Source organism: Centroberyx gerrardi, chromosome 9 (genome assembly GCF_048128805.1).
Source record: "Centroberyx gerrardi isolate f3 chromosome 9, fCenGer3.hap1.cur.20231027, whole genome shotgun sequence".
Taxonomy (NCBI): Eukaryota; Metazoa; Chordata; class Actinopteri; order Beryciformes; family Berycidae; genus Centroberyx; species Centroberyx gerrardi.
Window position 1 is genome coordinate 787782 of NC_136005.1, and position 22057 is coordinate 809838.

General features: G+C 41.2%; 2 protein-coding genes across 3 annotated transcripts in view; one reads left to right on the forward strand and one right to left on the reverse strand.

The window, feature by feature from the left end:
* The first annotated feature begins 1546 nt into the window (after positions 1-1546).
* Positions 1547-16705, forward strand: LOC139917564 (sterile alpha motif domain-containing protein 9). 2 transcript variants are annotated; one of them, XM_078285789.1, is made up of 5 exons: positions 1547-1635; positions 9903-10467; positions 10513-10692; positions 11124-11379; positions 11742-16705. In XM_078285789.1, the coding sequence occupies exons 2-5, from the start codon at positions 9913-9915 to the stop codon at positions 15380-15382; spliced, it is 4632 nt and encodes a 1543-aa protein (XP_078141915.1). In that variant the 5' UTR covers positions 1547-1635; positions 9903-9912; the 3' UTR covers positions 15383-16705. The 2 variants fall into 2 exon arrangements, with proteins under 2 accessions (XP_078141915.1, XP_078141914.1); XM_078285788.1 differs by having other exon boundaries at positions 9903-10692.
* A 2108-nt stretch (positions 16706-18813) lies between these two features.
* frem1b (Fras1 related extracellular matrix 1b) overlaps positions 18814-22057 on the reverse strand; it is a 60609-nt gene continuing 57365 nt past the window's right edge. The window contains exons 33-35 of the mRNA XM_078285622.1: positions 21293-21411; positions 20339-20424; positions 18814-19164 (exon numbers count right to left, since the gene is read on the reverse strand). Of these exons, the coding sequence (XP_078141748.1) occupies positions 18992-19164; positions 20339-20424; positions 21293-21411 (378 nt within the window). The 3' untranslated portion in view covers positions 18814-18991. The remainder of the gene's footprint in view (positions 19165-20338; positions 20425-21292; positions 21412-22057) is intronic.

Consider the following 22057-nt stretch of genomic DNA (forward strand, 5'->3'; position numbering starts at 1 on the left):
TTCTGTTTGTTTTGTTCCTTTTATACCAATTTGCTTCATGCTGTTTTTCAAAGCTGGAGGTCAGACTGTTTGGATTCTCTAATGAGGAATTGCACTGTAATTATGTAATTATGATGTTGGCCGTGCCATTTACATACCTGCTGTGTGCTGTATGAAGACTGTTTCCTCTCCTGTCCTACTGGACTGTTGAAGTCCTATCATATATATATATTTTTTAGAGTATTTTATTTTGGTTTTTCAAAAAGTATACAAAACATACAGCCACACCATGACAATACAAAAACGTTCATTACGTACATTACAGACGTATCAAAAATAATTTAACAGACAAATGAGAGATAGGTTAGCCTTAACCACAGTAGAATGTTCTTTTCCAACACTAGTGTGGTGAGAACAGAGAGACCATGCAGATGATCATTCAATCATGTGAGATGGGAGATTCTCCATGTAGTTGATAAAAGGTTGCCATATTTTATAGAAAAGATGCATGTTATTCCTTAGAGAATAGGTTATCTTTTCCAGAGGTATGCAGCTGTTCACTTCTGAGAGCCACAATCTAACTGGCAATGGGAGATCTGACTTCCATTTCATTGCAATACATTTTTTGGCAATGACCAGCAGGATTTCTGTAAGATTGATGGAATAACTATGCGTAAGATTAGAATTTGAGAAGTTGCCCAAAAGGCATATCTCAGGATCCATTGGAAAAGTAACTCCATGAATTGTGGATAAAGCATCATAGACACTGCCAAGTGGAATGAAGGAAAGTGCCCTCTACCAGACCACATCTAAAACAGAGGGGTGAGAGGTTGGGGTTAAACCCATGTAGCTTGGAGGGGGTGAGATAAATCTATTGCAAAAAATTAAACTGAATCAATCTATATCTTGAATTTAGTGTACATGTAACACCATCGCTACATAGGTCCTCCCACAGTTCTGGATCAATCTCTGTACCTAATCCCTCTCCCACCTAAGTCTAGATCTTTCCAGTTCACGGATTGACAGAAAAGGTAACAGGGCATCATAAACCTTAGAGATGGTTCCTATCATATATTTTTGAAGGATAGTATATGAATATCCTAGCAGAACTTCAAAGTAAGTACCATAGGAGATAAAAAAAAACACGGTAAAGTACAATAAGTTCAGTACAAACTCAGTATTGTGTACCACAGTCATACTACAGGTCCTAATAGGTATTAAAAGAATAAAATAGTGATTCTGTCCTTAGAGAAGTGAGCAGCAGACTAGAAAGGCTTCAAAACACACAGAGACTCTCCCAGTGTGTCAGAGGTACGTCACATGACTTTTATCAGTTTGTTTTGTTTCATATTTCTCTCATTAAAATGTTTTATCTCGGTCTGAGGGGCGGTGGTGTGGACAGCCTCTCTGGTAGGTGTGGTTTTATACTTTTTATACATCATGCAGTATACAGGAAGTGATGTGGGAGGGCCGGGCTGGAGTTCCAGTCTGATGAGTCACACCGATGGTTCGAGTCCAGACGCTCCGAAGCTGTGATTTTCCTTGTGTTTCATATCATCTCCAGTAGGTTGAAGCCTGTGCAGCTTTGTTTGTGAGCAGAACAGAAACCCAGACCTTCCCATGGCAAGAGGAGGAAGAGTGAAACGGCATCAGTAGGTGAGAAGTTCATCGGCATATTGCACAGAATCTGTCCAATTTATGCAAGTTTGGGCTCCAAAATCATTTTGTCATGAAGGAAACTATCTGTTGTGTAATCGCTGATCAGTAACCTCCTCTGCTTCTCAGACTGGAGTTACATTGTGACTGTAGTTGCTGTGTGATAAGCAGCAGCCAGTATAAGTTTATTGTTCTCTGCTGTTGGGAGGAAACCTCTCAGACAGAGCAGTAGATGTGTATAGTTGTCATATTAAAACCTCGGCTGTGTCTTCTTATTATTACACTGATTTTGATTAAAGCTTCTGGAGGGAAAAGGTTGGTGTATTTGAGGAAAGTGAAAAACAGGAAACTAAATATTCCTGATGTACAGAACAGAACTACTTTCTGTTCCATTATGAATTAAGAAAAGATGAAGCATGATATAGAAAACATAAAAAGTTACTATTTTCTCGTTGCATAATAAAATTGTAGCCCCGCCCTCCCATGGTGAAAAAGTAAGAGCATCTCTAAGTCTGGTTTACACCAGAACTCCCACTGTTCTTGGTTTAATGTCCAGCTGGGTGAATTGCAGTTTGGGACAAATTCTACGTCTGATATTAAATATTTTAACTTGACCAGTTTCATATGACAGTTAAACATGAAGATTGACTTTGATTGGAGTAAACTTCACCATTAAAAGTCAAGTCCAGTTTATTTCAGCAGCTCTTCATGACTGTCTGTCTCAGAAGCACAAAATAGCTTGTTGGAAAGAAAAATTTGTTGAAATGTTTTAAAGCAAGTATGGAAAATTAATTTAAAGTCTCCAAGTCCTTCAGCAGTCTGTCTGGTCCGGGGCTTTGAACCAGCACAGCAGCCCATAATAACCTTCACTCTGCCAGCAGGATTCGTGGCTCATTTGTGAGGCAGATTACCTGGTTTTGTTTAGTTTTCCCTCAGTGGTTTCAGAGGAAGTCAAAGCAACTTGCTCTGTGGCGTTCCAGTGGCTCTTTGGCTAAAGTGTGTACTGAGTAACAGTGACGTCCCGGGTTAGAATCCGGATCAGGACCTTTGTTGCATGTCATCCTCCTCTCTCTCCCTATCCTGCTCTCCATCCACTGTCAAATAAACACAAAAATGCTAAAAAGATTTTTTACATTTTACGTTAAAGGTCCCATATTCTCGACTTTCCAGTGTTTTATTTTATGTCTTGAGGTCCATTAAAAGCTGTTAGTGTGGTGTCATGAAACGTCATACCCTGACGAATAAGTTACGCCCCACACCAAATTGTATGAGTTGACTGCACAGTCTAAACCAGCACAGGCCGACTTCAGGCTTCCAGCTGTCACGACCCCAGTAGGGAAACCTGCACCGCTCTGGTCTCAGTGCATCATGAATTACTGGCTTATGGTTCAGTGTAGGCCCGACTGTCCTGATTCTAATTAAAGGAGCATTCAAGTGGAGATGAAGCATTTGATAATATGACTCTGCTTTTGCATTTTACCTCAGACAAGACAGGACACTGCATTCAAGCCTGAAATTCACCTAGATTTGCTAGAAAAATAAACAACAGTTAACTTTTTCGCCACTAGGGCGCAGCCATCTTCCATCAAGCTAGCTGGTGACGTCACGGGGATGGTTCGTCTCACCTGCTCAACCTACTTTAGCATTACTTTAAATAGAATAACCACGGGAAATGTGCTGGGCTACTGCCAAAGCTGTGCCCCTAAATATTTAATTAATATTTCATTCAACACAAAAAATATGTATCAAATGATCAGCATTATCACACAATATATGAGACAGTAGGCCTACTGTATAATCATACAATTAAATCAGTTAAGTCTACGTCGTAACTATGGGCGTAGGAAGCACGGGGGACAGGGGGGACATGTCCCCTCCAATATTAAAAGATGATTAAAATGTCCCCCTCAAAAAATAAACCACGACATTGTGTTATTTTGCCTCCGCATTGAAAAATCAACCGCGGGAATTTTATTTTGAAAAGCCTTTGACTTCGTGCAATGTGGAATGAAGTTGAATGAAGAGAGTATCTCTGTATGAAAAAAGTGTGCTACAAGAAATAGACTTGATATGATGATATATATATATGATAGGGCTTCATATGGTGAGGAGCAGACAGCAGCCAAGGCAGCGCTCCAAACTGCAGCCAAAAACAAAGCTGCAGAGATCATGTGAAGAGGTGTCACTCTGGCCCTAAATTAAATATCTTGTAATTACGTGTTCTGTTCTGCAATATTCAAATCATTCCACTGACGTTTTGGCCCGCAAATGCAGATTGTAAAGAATATATTGGCTTACATTCTGATGCAGGACTTTGTGGGCAAAACGACAATGGAATGATATTAACTGTGTAGAAAAAATAAATACATTTATATTGTGAGCAGAGTGATGCCTCTTCACTTGATCTCATGGAGCAGAGCAGTCAGCGAGCACAGGGCCGTTAAGTGTCAATCATAATGAAGAAATTCATGGTAATCAAACGGCAAGATGTCTAATCAACACTACTGGTCAGGTGCTGATAGAGAGAGAAAAGAAAAAGAGGATGTGCAGCAAATGAAAGGTATGATATTGCGCCAAGGAGGAATAAATGTGTAAAAAGTTATATAAAGCTAGTTTTCATGACTGTCAACAACAAAAGGTCAGTAGCTTTGTTGCCACTGCTTCCAGAAAGCACAGACATGTCCGTCAGTTATGTAAGGACAATACTTTGTCTATTTGCCTCAGTGTCCTGTATGCTTGTAATCTTTCTCTGATATTATTACAGCATTATATTTTCGTCTGTGCTGATTTTTAAAATTGAAAGGTAGGTTAGGCCTCGTTGTTTTGCAGCTAAACTTAAACTTAATTCTTCACCATATTGGATGGCTTGCATCTTGTCTGAAACGTTTCTTTGCATGGCTCATTATCCTACTGTAATGGAACAGGTACTGTGCTGGCTTTTTGTATGAACTTTATAATTAACATCTTTTCAAGCTAAAGCCAGTCAGTGTAGCAGGGCTTGGAGAAAAAACACACTTAGCTCTTAAAAAGGACCAGCGCACCCAAAAACTAAATGACTAGAAACCAGATAATATCAGTGCAGTTAGTTGGAAGGAAAATACAACTACATAAAACACTGTAATTCGAAGACGGAAATTATTAGGGCCCGAGCACCGACCGGTACGAAGCCCTATTGAAATGCAAGGAATTATTATTTTTCCCTCCAATGAATCGCATTTTTGAGGGGCTAAAGCTGCTCGAAAACTCACCAAACTTTGCACACGCCTCACAAGTGCAGAAAAATTATATATTTTATGGGTCTTGCGCATGGGTGTGGCAAAATGGCTCAATAGCGCCCCCTACAAAATTTCAAAAAAATACCCCTCGCGCTACGTTTCACCTACATGTACCAAATTTGGTAGGCACATGTATCATGTCCAAACTTACAAAAGACGTCAAAAGGTGCCATGACCTAAACCCAACAGGAAGTCAGCCATTTTGAATTAATTGTGGCATTTTTGTGCATTTTTGCCCATTTACAGGGGTCATACTTTAACGAACTCCTCCTAGGAGGTTAATCGGATCCACCTCAAATTTGGTCAGCGTATATAACAGACCTTGACGATTAAAAGTTAGTATAAGCTTGAGTTTTCCTCCAATGGCGTGGGCGTGGCGAGGCGTCGAATTTCCATGTTTCGCCATGAAACAGGAAGTGCTTTGTAACTCGACTGTACATGGTCACATCTGCCCCAAACTTCACATGTTTGCTAAGTGTCCCGGCCTGAGCACATCTACATGCCAATATTCACTTATGGTCATAGCGCCACCTACTGGCAACACAGGAAGTGCTCTGTAACTCCACCGTACATGGTCAAATCTGCTCCAAAATTCACACGTTTGATGACAGTCCCAGCCTGTAGACATCTACAGGCCCATTTTAAATCATAGTCATAGCACCACCTACTGGCAAAAGGAAATAACATGTTTTATCCTGAAAATTCCTAGCCGCATCGACCGGTCAGTGTCCAGTAACGGCGCCACGGCTGTGGCACACCCCGACGTGCGCAAAGTGCGAGGGCCCGATCATCGCTGCTTGCAGCTTTAATTAGGGCCCGAGCACCGACCGGTGCGAGGCCCTATTGAAATGCAAGGAATTATTATTATTCTTAGGCCGAATGAATCGCATTTTTCAGGGGCTAAAGCTGCTCGAAAAGTTGCGCAACTTTGCACACGCCTCAGAAGTGGTGAAAAATTATATATTTTATGGGTCTTGCGCATGGGTGTGGCAAAATGGCTCAATAGCGCCCCCTACAAATTTCAACTAAATACCCCTCGTGGTACATTTCACCTACATGTACCAAATTTTGTAGGCACATGTATCATGCCCCGACTTAAAAAAAAGGTCAATAGGTCCCGTGACCTAAACCCAACAGGAAGTCAACCATTTTGCATTTATTGTGGCATTCTTGGCCATTTACAGGGGTCATACTTTAACAAACTCCTCCTAGGATGTTAATCGGATCCACCTCAAACTTGGTCAGCGTATATAACAGACCTTGACGATTAAAAGTTAGTATAAGCTTGAGTTTTCGTCCAACGGCGTGGGCGTGGCGAGGCGTTGAAATTTCCATGTTTCTCCACGAAACAGGAAGTGCTCTGTAACTCGACTGTACATGGTCACATCTGCCCCAAACTTCACATGTTTGATAAGTGTCATGGCCTCAAGACATCGACATGGCAATATTCAGTTATAGTCATAGCGCCACCTACTGGCAAAACAGGAAGTGGTTTGTAACTCCACTGTACATGGTCACATCTGCCCCAAACTTCACATGTTTGATAAGTGTCATGGCCTCAAGACATCGACATGGCAATATTCAGTTATAGTCATAGCGCCACCTACTGGCAAAACAGGAACTGGTTTGTAACTCGGCTGTACGTGGTCAAATCTGCCCCAAACGTCACATGTTTGATGCCAGTCCCGGCCTGAACACAACTACAGGCCAATATTTACTTATGGTCATAGCGCCACCTACTGGCAACACAGGAAGTGGTTTGTAACTCAACTGTACATGGTCAAATCTGCCCCAAACTTCACACGTTTTATGAGAGTCCCGGCCTGAAGACATCTACAAGCCAATTTTGAATCATAGTCATAGCACCACCTACTGGCAACAGAGGAAGTGGCTTGTAACTCGACTGTACATGGTCAAATCTGCCCCAAACTTCACATGTTTGATAAGTGCCCCGACCTGAAGACATCTACATGCCAATATTCAGTTATAGTCATAGCGACACCTACTGGCAACACAGGAAGTGCTCTGTAACTCCACCGTACATGGTCAAATGTGCCCCAAACTTCACACGATTGATGACAGTCCTGCCCTGAAGACATCTACAAGCCGATTTTAAATCATAGTCATAGCGCCACCTACTGGCAAAAGGAAATGACATGTTTTATACTGAAAATTCAGAGCCGCATCGACCGGTCAGTGTCCAGTAACGCCGCCGCGGCTGCAGCACACCCCAACGTGCGCAAAGTGCAAGGGCCCGATCATCGCTGCTTGCAGCTTTAATTATTATTGTTATTCGTATTATTATTAATGAGAAACAGGCGAAACTAGATAGATTGGCTGAAAGCCTGCTGTAACCAACACATAAAGTGTGATCTGTCACTTAGCACCTGAGTCATTCTTTCTTTATTTTCAGATAGCCTTTTTAAAAGTTACTAGAAATGAGTATTGCAGAGCTGTTTTTTGAAAAATGTGGAGCATGCCCCGGACCCCAGTAGTCAAATCTGTCCCCCCCAGTGGCCAACTGCTTCCTACACCCATGCCATGGTCGTAACAATAATTCTATGTTATATTATGGCGGTGCGTGGATCCTGCTTGGAGGATGAAGTAGTTAGTTGATGTAATGAAGATTCTTTCCACCAACAGTCCCACACTTCGTCATAATAACTTTGTGTCTTTTTGTCAAAAGAAGGCTCATCCAACTTAGTTTTTACACCCGTCAGAATATTTTTGTCCCACAATCCTGTTTTTGGAAATTTTCCTTCTGTCATTTTTCCCAATCCTGAGGTACGGTTAACGCAGTCCAGGCCCCATATTTTCTATACATTACATCAGCAGGGGTTCCTGGAGGGGGTTTTAAACTCTGTTCTTTTTTATTACTTTTATCACTTACATCCTTTGACCTTTTCTTATCTTTCTTCTCCTTTCCTTTCCTCTTTCCCCCCTCCAACATTTTACTGTTATTAGTACCCATGTATATTATTTCATCAGTACTCACGTATCCAAGGAAACAAGGAAGCCTACAGAGTCAAAGATGACTTCAAACAGGAGGAAAAATATGCTGGTCCCCTATGCCAGATTTTATCTTCATACAATACAACATACACAATATTACAGATTCCCTTCCTGTATTGAAACCAAGAATTTTACAGTTAGGGTTAATGCAGCTCCGCTTCTCTACAAGGAAAAATGAAAGGTTAATTCTCCATATAGTCAGACCATAAGCATTAAAAACAGTTACAACTGTATTTTTACCCCCCAAAGAAAACACAGAACCAAAGGGCGTTACTTCTGACACTGGTGACACTTCTGGTCAACCAGTTATTTAATTAAGTGTGCCTTACCCTTGAAGATATTCAAAGATAATCACCACCTAAAAGACCTCCCGGAAACGCCGGAGCTTAGAAACCCCCTTATATGAGTTTCAGTATATATCGCTATAGCTTTTCTGAGAGTGACTCAAATCAATTTAGATGAGATCTTGAAGGATTCTTAGAAGGAGCCTCAATTCTTACCAGTGGTCTTACCTCACCTTATAGGCAGGCCCCACAGCCCCTATAGGACTTGTAAATGTTCCTTTAGAACAATACACAGATCATCTAAACAATTACAATTATAACTTCAAGAAATCCTTCAATTCTCAACACAGGTTTGTGGATCCCGTCAGAGCGGAGAAACTACTCACCAGAGTTCCTCTAGACTCCTGTTGGGATCCTGTTCGTGACGCCAATTGATGAATAATTTTGTAATAAAGACAAGTTCGCCGTCCGTTGATTTAGTGTTCTCTTTAATGACACATGCATGGAGAGAAGGTGTAGTTCTCCAACGAGGGTCAGACTAACCAGGCGTATATCTCCAAGGACAAGGACAACCACCTGCAAGCCTCCCCCCCAGCATCGTCTCATGATAGGATGTTGTTGTACAGATGTCATATAAGTGGGTCTGAGGAACAATAGCATCTTGTCTACGTGTGACAGTCTGACAGTCGTAAACCCTCACATGGAAACACATGATGAGCACATGATAATCAATACATTGGAACGTACAAGGAAACACATACATTGTACATATTTTCTCTACAGTCGGCAACACAAAACTAAGTCCGATGCTAGACAGACATTAGCCAACAAAACATTCTCCCAGCACAGATAGCATGATAGTATTAGCTCGGTAAAGAACAGTAGCAAACAAACCAACCACTGAGTGGAACCGCCACACTGTGCAAAGCTCCGGCACATAACATCAAACGCCACAGACTTAGCGAACCACACGCAACCAAAACCACAACAACACAATTCCACAACACGATAATATTACTTGCGTACAAATTCAGATCCCGGACGAGTCCCCAACTGTTACGGGGCTCGCTAGACCTACCAAGTTAACTTGTGTAGCTGTTTAAGTAAATGCCTAACTTACCTCCAGCCTAGCAAGCCTGTAACCTGGAGTCTTCCCCTGCGTGTTGCAGTTAATGTGTCCAGTGTTTCCGCCTCGCCCTGTGTGTGTGTGTGTGTGTGCTATCCCTACCTTCTGGAGGGGTTAGCTCAACTCACCGACACGCAGGTCTCGACTCAGTTACCGGCGACCCACTCGGTCCGCTCACCTGGTGCAGCCTTATAGGCTTAGCTGGGCCAGCCCGTTCGTTTGTCAGTAGTTCAGGTATATATAGTGGGAAAGGTGGTGGATGTGTAGATGGCAAAGTTTCAATGTTGTCTCCAGATTCCAGTCGGCCTTCAGCGTCTTCTCTCTCTGTGGCGAGTTCCAACCAAACTTCCCACCAGCCAGTGTTTTATCAAACTGATAAGAGTACCAGTAAGAGTATGGGCCGCCCCCTGTGTGTACGTCAGTTCAGACCCTGCCTCTTAAGCCTACATACACCTAGACAACTGGAATGCCTATCATAACACTGGGTAATCATTGAGTCACTGGTATTGGTCTTCTAACCTTAAAATCGTATGACTATATTCATGCTCTTATTCTCTGTTTAATTTTTAGTTGATCCAAAATGAGCCACTCAACAACTGAGCCGCCACCTCCGACTGAAGAATGGACCAAGGAAAAAGTCCATCAGTGGTTGATGACAGAGGTCAAAGTTCATCAGACTTATGCAGACAGGTTCCTTGAAGAGGATGTGTTGGGGGATTATCTAGTTGCCTTCGTAAAGAAAGATATATTGGACTTGGGCGTTAAACACGGTCCTGCTGTCAAAATCACATCTTACCTAGAAAGACTGAAACAAGGATCAAAATATGAATCAGAGTTCCCAGCATATGTGGAAAAATGGACAAAGGAGCAAGTCAACCAGTGGTTAGTGCAGCGTGTGAAGATATACGGCAAATATGCAGAACGGCTCCAAGAGGAAGACGTGTCTGGAGATTGTCTTGTTTGCTTCAGGAAGCAAGATTTTCTGGACCTGGATGTGAAAAGTGGTCCAGCTGTGAAGATTCTGCGTGAGCTTCATGACTTGAACAACAAACCAGAGCCGATGCTGCAATCCCCCCCGCCCACCGGCGCTGAGCAAGAAGAAGCTCAACAATGTCTCAAACCTCAACCCAGTCAGGCTCAACCCAGTCAGGCTCAACCCAGTCAGGCTCAACCCAGTCAGGCTCAGGCTTTAGCAACCAAACAGCCAGAATCACTGAACAAACATGAATCCAAAAAGGCTCATCCACCAGTGGAGAAAGCTCCAGAAAAGAAGAAAGCTCCAGAAAAGAAGAAAGCTCCACCAAAGGAAGAACCACCGAAGCTGCAGGCCTTGCGGGCAAAGAGGAAACAATCTGATGGGGTAAAATTTCAGTATTGTATGACAGATCATACATAAGTCATCCTATCCAGCTTCCTAATGTGACATTTTAATACAGAAAGATCACAAACGAAACATAAAACACAAAATATAATTTGGCATTATATTTTCAGTCCACATGAAAGCATATCAAATACTGTATAGTAATATATTTGATTTCATTTGAAAGCAGTTTTCAAAACACACCAAATGCTATACAGGAAGTTAAAAAAGTCACGCACACATGATAAAAATAGTACAGATAAAAAAGGGCAAATTACCATGGCAAGGAGACAAGGGCCCACTTCATTTAGCCTAACTTTTTTGATAGTTGAGCTTTGAAGTTGGTTCCCATCCAGACTTAAATTTTAAGAAGATTTAGGACAATATAGACTGGAGTTGACATTTCCTATTTTCCCTATATATCTCTGCAGATCACAGTCCTGTTACAGAAAACCCTGGAGCAACTCGGGACAACTGACCTGAAAACATTTAGATTCAATTTAAGACATTTTAATGCGACCCAGCATGAACCTATTGCTCAGAGCAAATTGGAGGACAAAGACGACGTGGACATTGCTGATTTAATGACCGACCACTATGGAAGCGAGGCGGCGTTACAGGTCACACTGGAGATTCTTGACAAAATACCTCGCCGTGATCTTGCTTGTGACCTGAAAAGGAACATGGGTAAGAATACCAATGCAAATCCTTGAAATAGTAAAGTTTTATTCCAATTGACCTAAAGAATCTTAGTTTTTCTTTCAATTTTGCTAAAAAGTCACATCTGATGAAACTGTACTCACTTTCAGGTTGATCTAATGTTTAATGTAAATGCCATACAAACCTTTATTTGGAGTTTCTAAATGGCAACAGTATTGCAAGCAATAATGTCTGCAGAAGTCTGTAGATTATCAGAGAAAAAGTGCTATAAAATACAAAAGTCCCCAGATTCTGTTTGGCCTGGTCACAATTTACATAATTTTGCTCTCTGAATTATTACAACATTGTTAATGCCATTTATTTGTTTATTTATTTTACTGTTCATACAGGTCAACTGAAGCCGCAGCGTCCCTCAAAAGAAGTTTTGAGGAGAGAAGCTAACCAGGGGGACAAATTGAAGAATTTGTTAACTTGTGGTGGGAACTCCCTTGACAACTACGATAGATTTGTTGTTATTGTGAACAAGAGCAGTCCAGAACAAGTAGAATATCTCCAGTTTCTGAACAAGCTGAAATTGTTTTGCGTCCTGGACTTCGATCCGGACTCTGCAGTCCCAGGCGGACTCTGCCATTCCTACAGAGAAACACGGGTGGCCAATCTGCACACCCCATCTCAATATGAAGGACAGACTGAAGCTGTGATGAAGAACCTTAACCTTTACAAACAGACCAGCTGGGTCTTCTGCAATGGGAGACACGACCTCGACAGCGAATCGAACAGAGAATTAGACTATAAGAACTGGTTGAGGAAAGCCTGCAGAGACGTAGAGCAGTTGGTGTCTTTCATTTGCAAGCCTGAAGTTCTTCTCCATGGAAGAACTCTCTTCATATTTCTTCTACTTTCACCTGTGCAAACTGAGAAAGACCCAATCTTTGACACTTACAAGGCTTTCTACAAACATACAGAAGAGGAAAGCATCATTAGTATTTGTGAATCTCAGAGCACATTTGAGAAATGGAGGGACTTGATACAGGAAAAGTGTGATTGCGACATCACCCAGCAGTCAGTATATGAGTTAACCCTCAGTGAGGTCAATGGGAGCATTATGGCACTTGGGCCATTTAACCAGTCATCTGGAAGGCTGCTTCCCTCCTCTGGCTCCAGCTCTGTTGTGCTTAAACAGAAGGATGAAGATTTCATGACGGCTCTTGACATTTTGTGTCTGAATCAATGTGAAAATGTCTATGAGGAAAACAGTCCAGAGTTTCATGACTTCAAAATCAAAGTCGAGGAGGAATTCTTCAGAGGAGGCAAAGTCAAATGGTGGAACTTCTACTTTTGTGACAAAGACAAAGCAAAGCCTTTCATCAAGAGAGACAAGTATAAAAATCTAAAGAAGATGATCAAATCTCAATCAAAAGATCCCCAAAACACATGTGTGCTGCTCAATCTCTTTCACCACCCAGGTTGTGGCGGTACCACCTTAGCAATGCATGTGATGTGGGATCTTCGTCAAGACTTCAGATGTGCTGTGTTGAAAGACAACACGTTGCCAAAAGAAGAAGTTGCTATTCAAGTTAGAAGGCTGATGAAGCTCGAAAGCGACAAACCATCTCCAGTTTTGCTGTTAGTAGATGATTCAAAGGAAACAGAGAACGCTCACTGTCTTGTCAACTGCATCCGTAAAGCGATTGTAGAGGATTGCTCGAGCACTGTGGATGACGCACCAAACGGCCAAGTCATCATTCTTAACTGTGTTCGTTCCCACAGCCCAAAGAAGCAATACCTTACCGGCAACAGTTCAACACCATGTCAATACATTACTATGTCACTAACAAAAAATGAACAAGACGATTTTGAGAAGAAACTTCAAGAACTCAAAGAAACTCATAAAAAACCTGAAAACTTCTACAGCTTCATGATCATGAAGAGCAACTTCGATAAAGAATACATTGATGGTCTTGTTCGTAACACGCTGGAGAACTTCGATATGAGCACAAAGGCGGCTCAACTCTTTGCCTTCCTGGCGTTATTAAACACCTATGTGGCAGAATCTGAAATCTCTGTCTCACTCTCTGAGGATTTCTTTGGCATGAAAATGATACGCTGGCGAGAGGATAATGTGCTGGACAGAATGAAGCCATATTCAAACTTTCTTATTATAGACACAGTTGAAGAATGGGGAGGATACAAAGGAATTCGAATCCTTCATCACTCCATAGCATCTGCCAGTCTTGAACAGTTGGAGAAAAGCTACCACTTGAAAGTAAGTGAGATAGCTATGGCCATGCTTCACTGTGATCTGTTCTTCAGAGTTGGAGTTGTAAGACACAGACTCATGCTCTCAATTCAGAGAATGTTGATTGAAAGGCAACGCAAGAAAGATGGAGATGAGAGAGAGGCATTTTCTCCTCTTATAGACAAAATCCACAAGCAGGACGGGAGACACACTGTCCAAGACATCTTTGTGAAAGCATCATCCCAGTTTGTAACGAGTGCATCCATTCCTCAGGCGCTGGCAAGATATTTGTACATCAGTGAGCGTGATTTTCCAGAGGCTCTGAAATGGGCAGAAAAGGCCAAGAATATCAAAGAAAACCCCTACACAGTCGACACGATTGGACAGGTGTACAAAAGCAATTTGAAATCTAACATCCAGAGTGAAAAGCAGAAGAAATCACGCAATCCAGATGACTTGGACACAAACATTAAGTTAGCAGTTAATGCCATCAGAGCTTTTCAAAGGGCTCAGGAGCTGGGAAATACAGAGGATGAACCTGAGGAAGAAGCAGCTGATGAGGACTCTGAGGACTACCCCACAAAATCATCATACAATGTTTTTGGCTATGTGGGTGTGCTGGAAATCACTTTCCTAGTCTTTGAGATATTGAGCAAATTGCCATTCTTTGAGGATGGGGATCCCATGAGAAAGAGGTACTTGCAGAGTTTTCTAAAGCAAACAATCCCAATCACAAGTGTGTACAAGGAGGATAATGAGATCAACAACAGATACGTTGAGATCACCAAAGACCATGAGCGGTTTCTCCTCAATTTGAAAACTGAAGTCAAAGAAATATTTGAGTTCTTTGACTGCTACTTTACATACATGAAAGGAAACAATTCAGGAGGATTTGATTCAAAGAATCATTGGACAATCTGTGTCCATTTTAAAAAGTATGTAGAACTTTTCTGCACTTCACCTGAGGAAATAAAAAAAGAACGAGAAAGCAATCCTAAACTCAACTTGAAAATGGACATTGAGGAGCACAGGTTGTGTCTTGAGAAGGTCCATGCAGATACATTCGCAGGGATTCTTCAGCATTTGGACAAACCTGCTGAAGAGATGGAGAGCATCACTCAACACTACGCATTCTTACAACAAAAACAACAATACATAAACCCAAAGCAAAAGACAAGGGAAAAAATCAATTACATTTTGTCAAACATAATTCTTTACCTTTTGAAACCAACATCTAAATACGTGAAGAGTTACAGCCAACTCTCTGCTCTCCTTCTGGAAACCCTGCAAGATGTTGGGTTAGGGCATCCCTTCCCGGACCCATACTACCTGGCTCTTCTGTTGTTCTGGCCGAGTTCAGCTCAGGAAAACACAGAAATCAGAGCATATGTGACTGCAATTCGAAACTCATCCCGCAAGCGTCTGTCTATTTTGTTTCGAAAGAGGAGCACCGTTGCTCACTTCTACCTTGGAAAAGCGGGAGGGCTTGGGAGGCTCGTTCCTAAACCCAAACTCGATGAGTGTTTTGCTGCGATACGTCGTGACACCCTGGCACAACTCTGGCGGAACGGAGACATATTTAAAGAGAAAGAAATCATCAGCCGCCTTCATCGGGTCACTGGAACCATTGAGCTTGGAGAAGTGTTTGCCAATTACGGCAAACTAAAAATCCCGGTGCGTCCAGCTTTCATTGGTGGAATCAGAAGTGGTTTCAGCACAGAAAAGGTTTCCTTCTACCTTGGTTTTGCTATTGATGGTCCCCTGGCATATGATATCCAGTATGAAAACTAGGGTAGTTCGTTATGTACAGGCGAGTGCAACACAAGCACTGAGCAAAGAAACTGTCTGAAAGGGGAAATAAGTGTGGCAGCCAGTGATTCTTCTTCAAATGGATTCTAAACAAATTGAGAGAAAAGTACCTCTGCAAAAGATGAGTTAGAGACTGCAGAAGAAGTATGAAATAATATGGTAATAATATGGTTCAGCTGCAGCTGTTGTTACCTCTGAGTAAATACCAATCTTATAGTCAGATCTTATCTACTCAACTCTGTTCTGGCTGTTTAGTTATACATTTATACCTGTTTATACTCAGCTTATACATATTTGTTGTCTATTTTTCTAAACTGTCTTCCATAGATGCCCATCAGTGCAGTCAGTTAGGTTCCAAGAGAGAACCATGTGCATGCATGCTGTACAGAACAAGACCAATTTATTAATTTTCTATTGCTAATTTTTTTATGTACACCTTTTTTTTTTTTTTAAATAATTTTGTGTATTGTGTTTGATGTGACGAACAGGAGCAACCCATCAAGTTGAATTCCTTGATTCCTTGTATGTTAAAACTGACTTTGCTGAGTTGCTGAATACATTATGAATACAATACAATACGATACTGTTGAAAAAGAGGCATGTGGTGGACCTCCTACTGCGCCCACCAACCCACAGCAGAATCAGTGCTACTGGTGAACGAGGACTGAATCACCAGAGGAATAAGATGAGCAGGGAGAGAAGGAGGCAAATGGTACATGAGCTGTGTGCCCAAGCAGCAGAGATCGAAGGTGAAGCCGGTCCATCCCTAAAAAGGGCCCCTCAGGAGTATGGGAGCTTGTGGGTCCACCACAAAATGGCTGCTTGTTTCTGCAGGCTACATGAAATGGTTTCCTGTCCTCTGTGGGCTTTCACATGCAAATCCTGCACATTCACATCACAACTCACAACCAACAGACTCTGACCGCAAGAGAAGGCAGGGAGGACACCCACCCTCTGTGGTTTGATCTAAACTTCCCCAAATGTCCTGATAAAAGTATTGGGGGCTTTTTTACTTGTTGCGCTGTGAGGAAGAGAAAGAGACTTTGTTCATAAATGTTTCTTGTCAATGTCTGATTTTTTTTGTAATAGTTCATTGATTGTATAAGGCAGGTTAATACAAATTAATTCAATATTTTTTTTTTCATCATTTTTATGCTATTGTTGTAGTATAATTAAAAAACAACCATATATTTAAAGATGTGATTCTCTTGTGTGTTGTCAGGAGGAGTTAGTGGCTTGTGGTTAGAGCCGCAGAAACCTGAGAAACCCAGAAGCTTTCACAACCCCAAGGGTCTGAGAGCGAGACTAGAGAGAAAGTTTCCTTGTGAAGAGTCATTTACAACCTTTGAGTTCTGGGATAACCCTTACGGAAATTTCCTGTGAAATTTCCTGTGAAACATATAGATATAAAACATATTCCAGAATAGACCTTATCTAACATCCAACTAGATGTGAATCATATAGACCTATCTCAGTGCTGAACTCAGACACAAAAATAATTGCTAAAGTACTCTGAGACTAGAAAAGGTCTTACCGGAACTAATACATATAGGCCAAACTGGTTTCATAAAAGGTAGACAGGCCTTCCACAACATAAGAAGGGTGCTTAATATTTTTTATGTAGGAAATGAGATACCAGATGCGGTCATTCTGTCCTTGGATGCTGAAAAGGCTTTCGACAGGACAGAATGACCGTATCTCTCTCTGACAGATTTATTAAAAACCTATGGTACCTTTTCTGGGTATAAGGTAAATAATACGGTCAAACAATTTTGTACCTGAAAGATTCTGAAAGAATTAATCCACTTGTACAAACTACTTTTCAAAATGCTCCTCAAGGCTTATTATTATTATTATTATTATTATATTTAGGAATTAAGATCACTCCTAAAATAGAGGACCTAGTTTCAACTAACTGATCCAATTCTGGCTTCTACAATTGACTCTGTTAAAAGATGGTCCTCTCTTGCTGTGTCCTTAATCGGACGCATCAATATTATAAAAATTCATATTCTACCTAAATTTTTATACCTGTTTCAGTCCCTCCCCCTTAGCCCCTCACCAACATTGTTTTCTAGGCTGAAAAAGATTTTAACCAATTTCCTATGGAACAACAGACGACCAAGATTAAAGGAATAGTTCACCCAAAAATGAAAATTCTGTCATCATCTACTCACCCTCATGCCAAATGAAACACAGGTGAAATTTGTTAGTCTATATAACACACAGGGAGGCTGCACCACAACTTGGTAGCAGCCTTCTCCAAATCAACTGAAGTCAATGGGGACCGGTTCTTTAGAGCTCCAAAACAAAAACAGCCAAACAATCACACTGTGAATAAAAAGACCTATACACCATGATTTGTTGCAAATCAATCAGCTGTAGTTAAGATTTGCACTAAATTATGGTGTAAATATATTGTATCTTTTTGGAGCTCTGAAGAACTGGTCCCCACTGACTTCAGCTGTTTTGGAGAAGGCTGCTATGGAGTTGTGCTGCAGCCTCCCTGTGTGTTATATGGACAAACTTCACCTGTGTTTCAACTGGCATGAGGGTGAGTAGATGATGACAGAATTTTCATTTTTGGGTGAACTATTCCTTTAAGACTATCCTTGTTATACTTGCCGTATGAGAGAGGAGGGCTCCAGCTTCCTAACTTTCTATGGTATTACAGCTCAAATAAGAGCAGCAATGTTCTGGTTAATGGATAAAACTTCAACACCCTGGGCTCAGATAGAAAAGAGCTCCGCGTCCCCATACCTCTCAATCTATATTTATACTCTGATTCTCCAACACAGTTACTAAAAAAATTTTTAAGAATACCACTGAGGTGTGGTTTAAAGCTCAAGAACACCTAGGCAAAAATGTCTTGTTTTACCCCTATCTGGGTCAACAGAGCCTTTATTCCAGGTTACCAATGACACAGAGGTATTCATAAAATTATGGATATGTATAATGAAAATGATATACTTTTTACCTTCGAAGACTTGCAGATGTGGTATAACATACTGAAAAAACATTTCTTTAAATATTTACAGCTTGGGATCTATATTTTAAAAGTGCAAAAACAATGCTGCCCTCTGCTGGCTTGACTCTGACCATCTTTCTAATTTATTGTTTCACAAGACAAAGTTGGGTAGTGAAGAAATTGGATGGATTCATACCAGTTTCTGCAAACAAGTTGAATTTGAACCTGACATCATGGTATTGTTCATATTAAATGTATGTCAGCTTGATGAACCGAACACTTCAGTGTTTAAAATCAGAACAGTTGTGTTAAAGCTAAACGTTACAGAATAATAAAGGATTTCAGGAGCAGAACACAGTTTGTGCTGCAATCTTTATTATGACAAAGATATGGAAACTAATGTACAGAGCAGCGTCACTGCGTAACATTAAATATGATTCAAACAGTGGATCTGATCCTGACAGTGGATCAGATCAGATCCGATCAGATCATATCATATCGGATCGGATCGGATCATATCATATCGGATCGGATCAGATTAGATCAGATCAGATCAGATCAGATTAGATCGGATCAGATCAGATCGGATCAGATCGGATCAGATCAGATCGGATCGGATCGGATCAGTGAGTGTGAGCCGGTGCTGAGCAGATGAAAGAGTGTTGAGTTTCAGCGGAGCAGCTTGTGGAAGTCCAGCTTCTGGGGTTTTCCACCAACACGCAGTCGGTGCTCGGGCCCGGCGGCGCCCCCTTCAGTCTGGAGAACGACAGCGAGCGCCCCGTCCCGCCGGACGGTCCTGAGACACACAGAGAACTCAATCTGTTACACAAAACCTGAATTTAAAACCACAATCCACCACAGAAAACACTGTGCTGTGAAAAAGTCTGGGCACCACAATTTGTTGGGCTACAAAATTATTTTAAAATTAAATTATTTGAATTTGTTTTGTCTGAAAACACCTATACAATGTCTTCTATTACACTAAAAAAAGAAAATTCTATATATTTATAAAATTCAAATAAATGAAAAATAGGGCGTGCAAAGGTACGTGCTCCTCTTGTTTCATTAGAGCTGAATATTTGATCAACATTTCATATCTTGTGCTGCTCAGATCTCATATTCAGGTTGTAGCTGTAGGTTTTGAACATTAGTTACCATTCAGAATTGTAGTCATTTTTCAGCCAACAAAAGGTGCTAACAGTCTCAAAGGAATCTCAGTGGATTTCAGGGTGAAGGATGGATTCAGTCTCAGAAAACAGGAGTAAAGTGAGGAACGTGAGGTTCACTTATAGATGGCATTGGGGTCCAGGTCTTCAAGATTCAAATAAAAAATAAAATAAAAACATAAAAATGAATACACTTAAGTTTGACCTTTCCAATATCTGAGAAGATAACCTCCAGTGAAAGAGCACCTGTGTGTATTTTCAGATATAGTGACGGCAGCATGATCATTTATCTTTCCTTTGAATCTTGAAGACCAATACCATCTATAATGAGTAAACCTCACATTCCACACTATACTCCTGTTTTCTGAGAGTGAATCCATCCTTCACCCTGAAATCCAGATTATTCCAGATTCCACACCACAGAATACGCCACAAGCTACGATAAATCACAGCAAAGTCTATAAAGTGCCTCGATGCTGCAGTGATGCTGTCATGCCCTGCAGAGATTTAAAGTGTAGAGTTTCTGTAGACCAACGCGTTACACTTTAAATAAATCAGCGTTTGCACTGCAGGAGAAGTGTGCAGGAGTTTATTTATTATCAAGTCTTCAGCATTTCTCTGATGCAGCTGCACAAGGATCTGGATGTGTGAGTGTTTTCTAATCTTTGTCATAAAAATCCCCCAAATTCTCTAATGGATTTTGTTTGTTAGTAGTAGTTTTCTGTCAGTGTGAATGTGTCAGCTGAAGGTTTCTAGAGAAGTGACTCTTCACACGGCAGCAGGTGAAGGAACACAAACACTCACCGATCCAAAATGGCTTCCTCCCCGCGAACCTCCACAGCCAGCTCATGTCTCTTCTGGACTGAACGCTGGTCAGGCCGCTGTCCAACCTGACAGAGCATTCCAAACCAAGTGTTAGTTTATTAATGAACACTAAAACACAGCTGGGACATTATGAAGTACAGATCTGTTAACATTTAACTCTCTACAGAGACTTTTCCTCTGACTGATATTTCTGCAGTAGTTTGTTTCAAAGAATGAACGATGATGATGATGATGTGATGTAAGCTCTTTGTGCATTATTTCATCTTGTTGCAGAAGCTTTTCCTAGCAGACACATTTATCACTTTACAGATATTGTCCTTTTATTCTGATTCTGATTCATCATCATTCTGGGTTTCAGTGAAGAGTTTTATTGTGATTTGCTCAAAAATAAAATCCAGCCAAGAATAAAATTCTGGGGGAAACACTGAATAATTTTGGGGATTGTTTTTTTTGCCATGAAAGTTGTCAAATTGAAAGATACTGAATATCAGCAGCAATACAAAACCATCCGTATCGGTTTTTGGATTTCAAAAATCCTTACCGGTCAAAAACCACAAACTACCTTCCTGCCAGTCAAATTTCTACTGTTTGCACAAGATTGATTTTTAGCAATCCAGCTAATCTGAGAGTGTGTGTGTGTGTGTGTGTGTGTGTGTGTGGGTATGATTTAAGTCACTTTCAGGTACACACACCAGACTTAAGACCAATTGATTGGGGACGGCTTGTGCAATTGGGGACAAAAGCCCTGTCCCCAATTGGTAAAAAGCTGATTTTTGGGTCAGTGGTTAAGGTTAGGGTCAGGGTTAGGTTTAGGGTTAGGGTTAGGGTTAGGGTAAGTCTCCAGGAAATGAATGTAAGTCTATGTAAATACCACAAAAGTGACTTAAGTAAGACTGTGTGTGTGTGTGTGTGTGTGTGTGTGTGTGTGTTTACAGCAGTGAGCAGCTCCGCTGGGCGCTGCCCCAGCTGGCCAGACCGGGACTCAGGATGTAACATCGCCTCCTGTAGTGAGTCCAACCATCAGGACAGGAAGTGCTGATGGACTTTCCTGTCTGGAGAGAGAGAGAGAGAGAGAGAGAGAGAGAGAGAGAGAGAGAGAGAGAGAGAGAGAGAGAGAGAGAGAAAGAAAGAGAGAGAGAGAGAGAAGCTTGATTATTGTTTATTTGTCAGTTATCATATAGAGGCTTTACAGTTTCATCTCCAGCAGCTGAGTCTCATGATGGAGGAACATGTAGAACTGTGTGTTAGTTAATAAAGTGTAAATCTGTAGAACTGTGTGTTAGTTAATAAAGTGTAAATCTGTAGAACTGTGTGTTAGTTAATAAAGTGTAAATCTGTAGAAGCAGCTAGAAGCAGAGAGCAGCTGAGTCAGCTTGTTGTGGTGTGGCTGTAGATCCATTCAGTAACGTTCTCAGTAAAAGTGCCAGTAGTTATAATAGCAGTAGTAGTAGTACTGTAGTAGTAAGTAGTACTGTAGTAGTAAGTAGTAGTAGTAATAGTACTGTAGTAGTAGTCATAGTAGTCTTTCAGGTTGTTCACACTGTGAGCAACTTGGCTGACAGGTCGCTCTATTCTCCTCAAGTGTTGTCGTCATTTCGGGGCTTTTAGATTCTACCCGGTGAAAGTGAACATTTTTAAAGATTATATTTTTGCCATTTTCACCTTTATTTGACAGTGCAGAGTAGAGAGAGACAGGAA

Bases quoted from the DNA above. Each gene is read 5' to 3' on its own strand.
- LOC139917564 (XM_078285788.1), top strand. From the start codon at position 9,913: ATGAGCCACTCAACAACTGAGCCGCCACCTCCGACTGAAGAATGGACC. The intron at 10,693-11,123 runs GTAAAATTTCAG...ATATCTCTGCAG, and splicing joins AGAGGAAACAATCTGATGGG to ATCACAGTCCTGTTACAGAA. The intron at 11,380-11,741 runs GTAAGAATACCA...CTGTTCATACAG, and splicing joins TGACCTGAAAAGGAACATGG to GTCAACTGAAGCCGCAGCGT.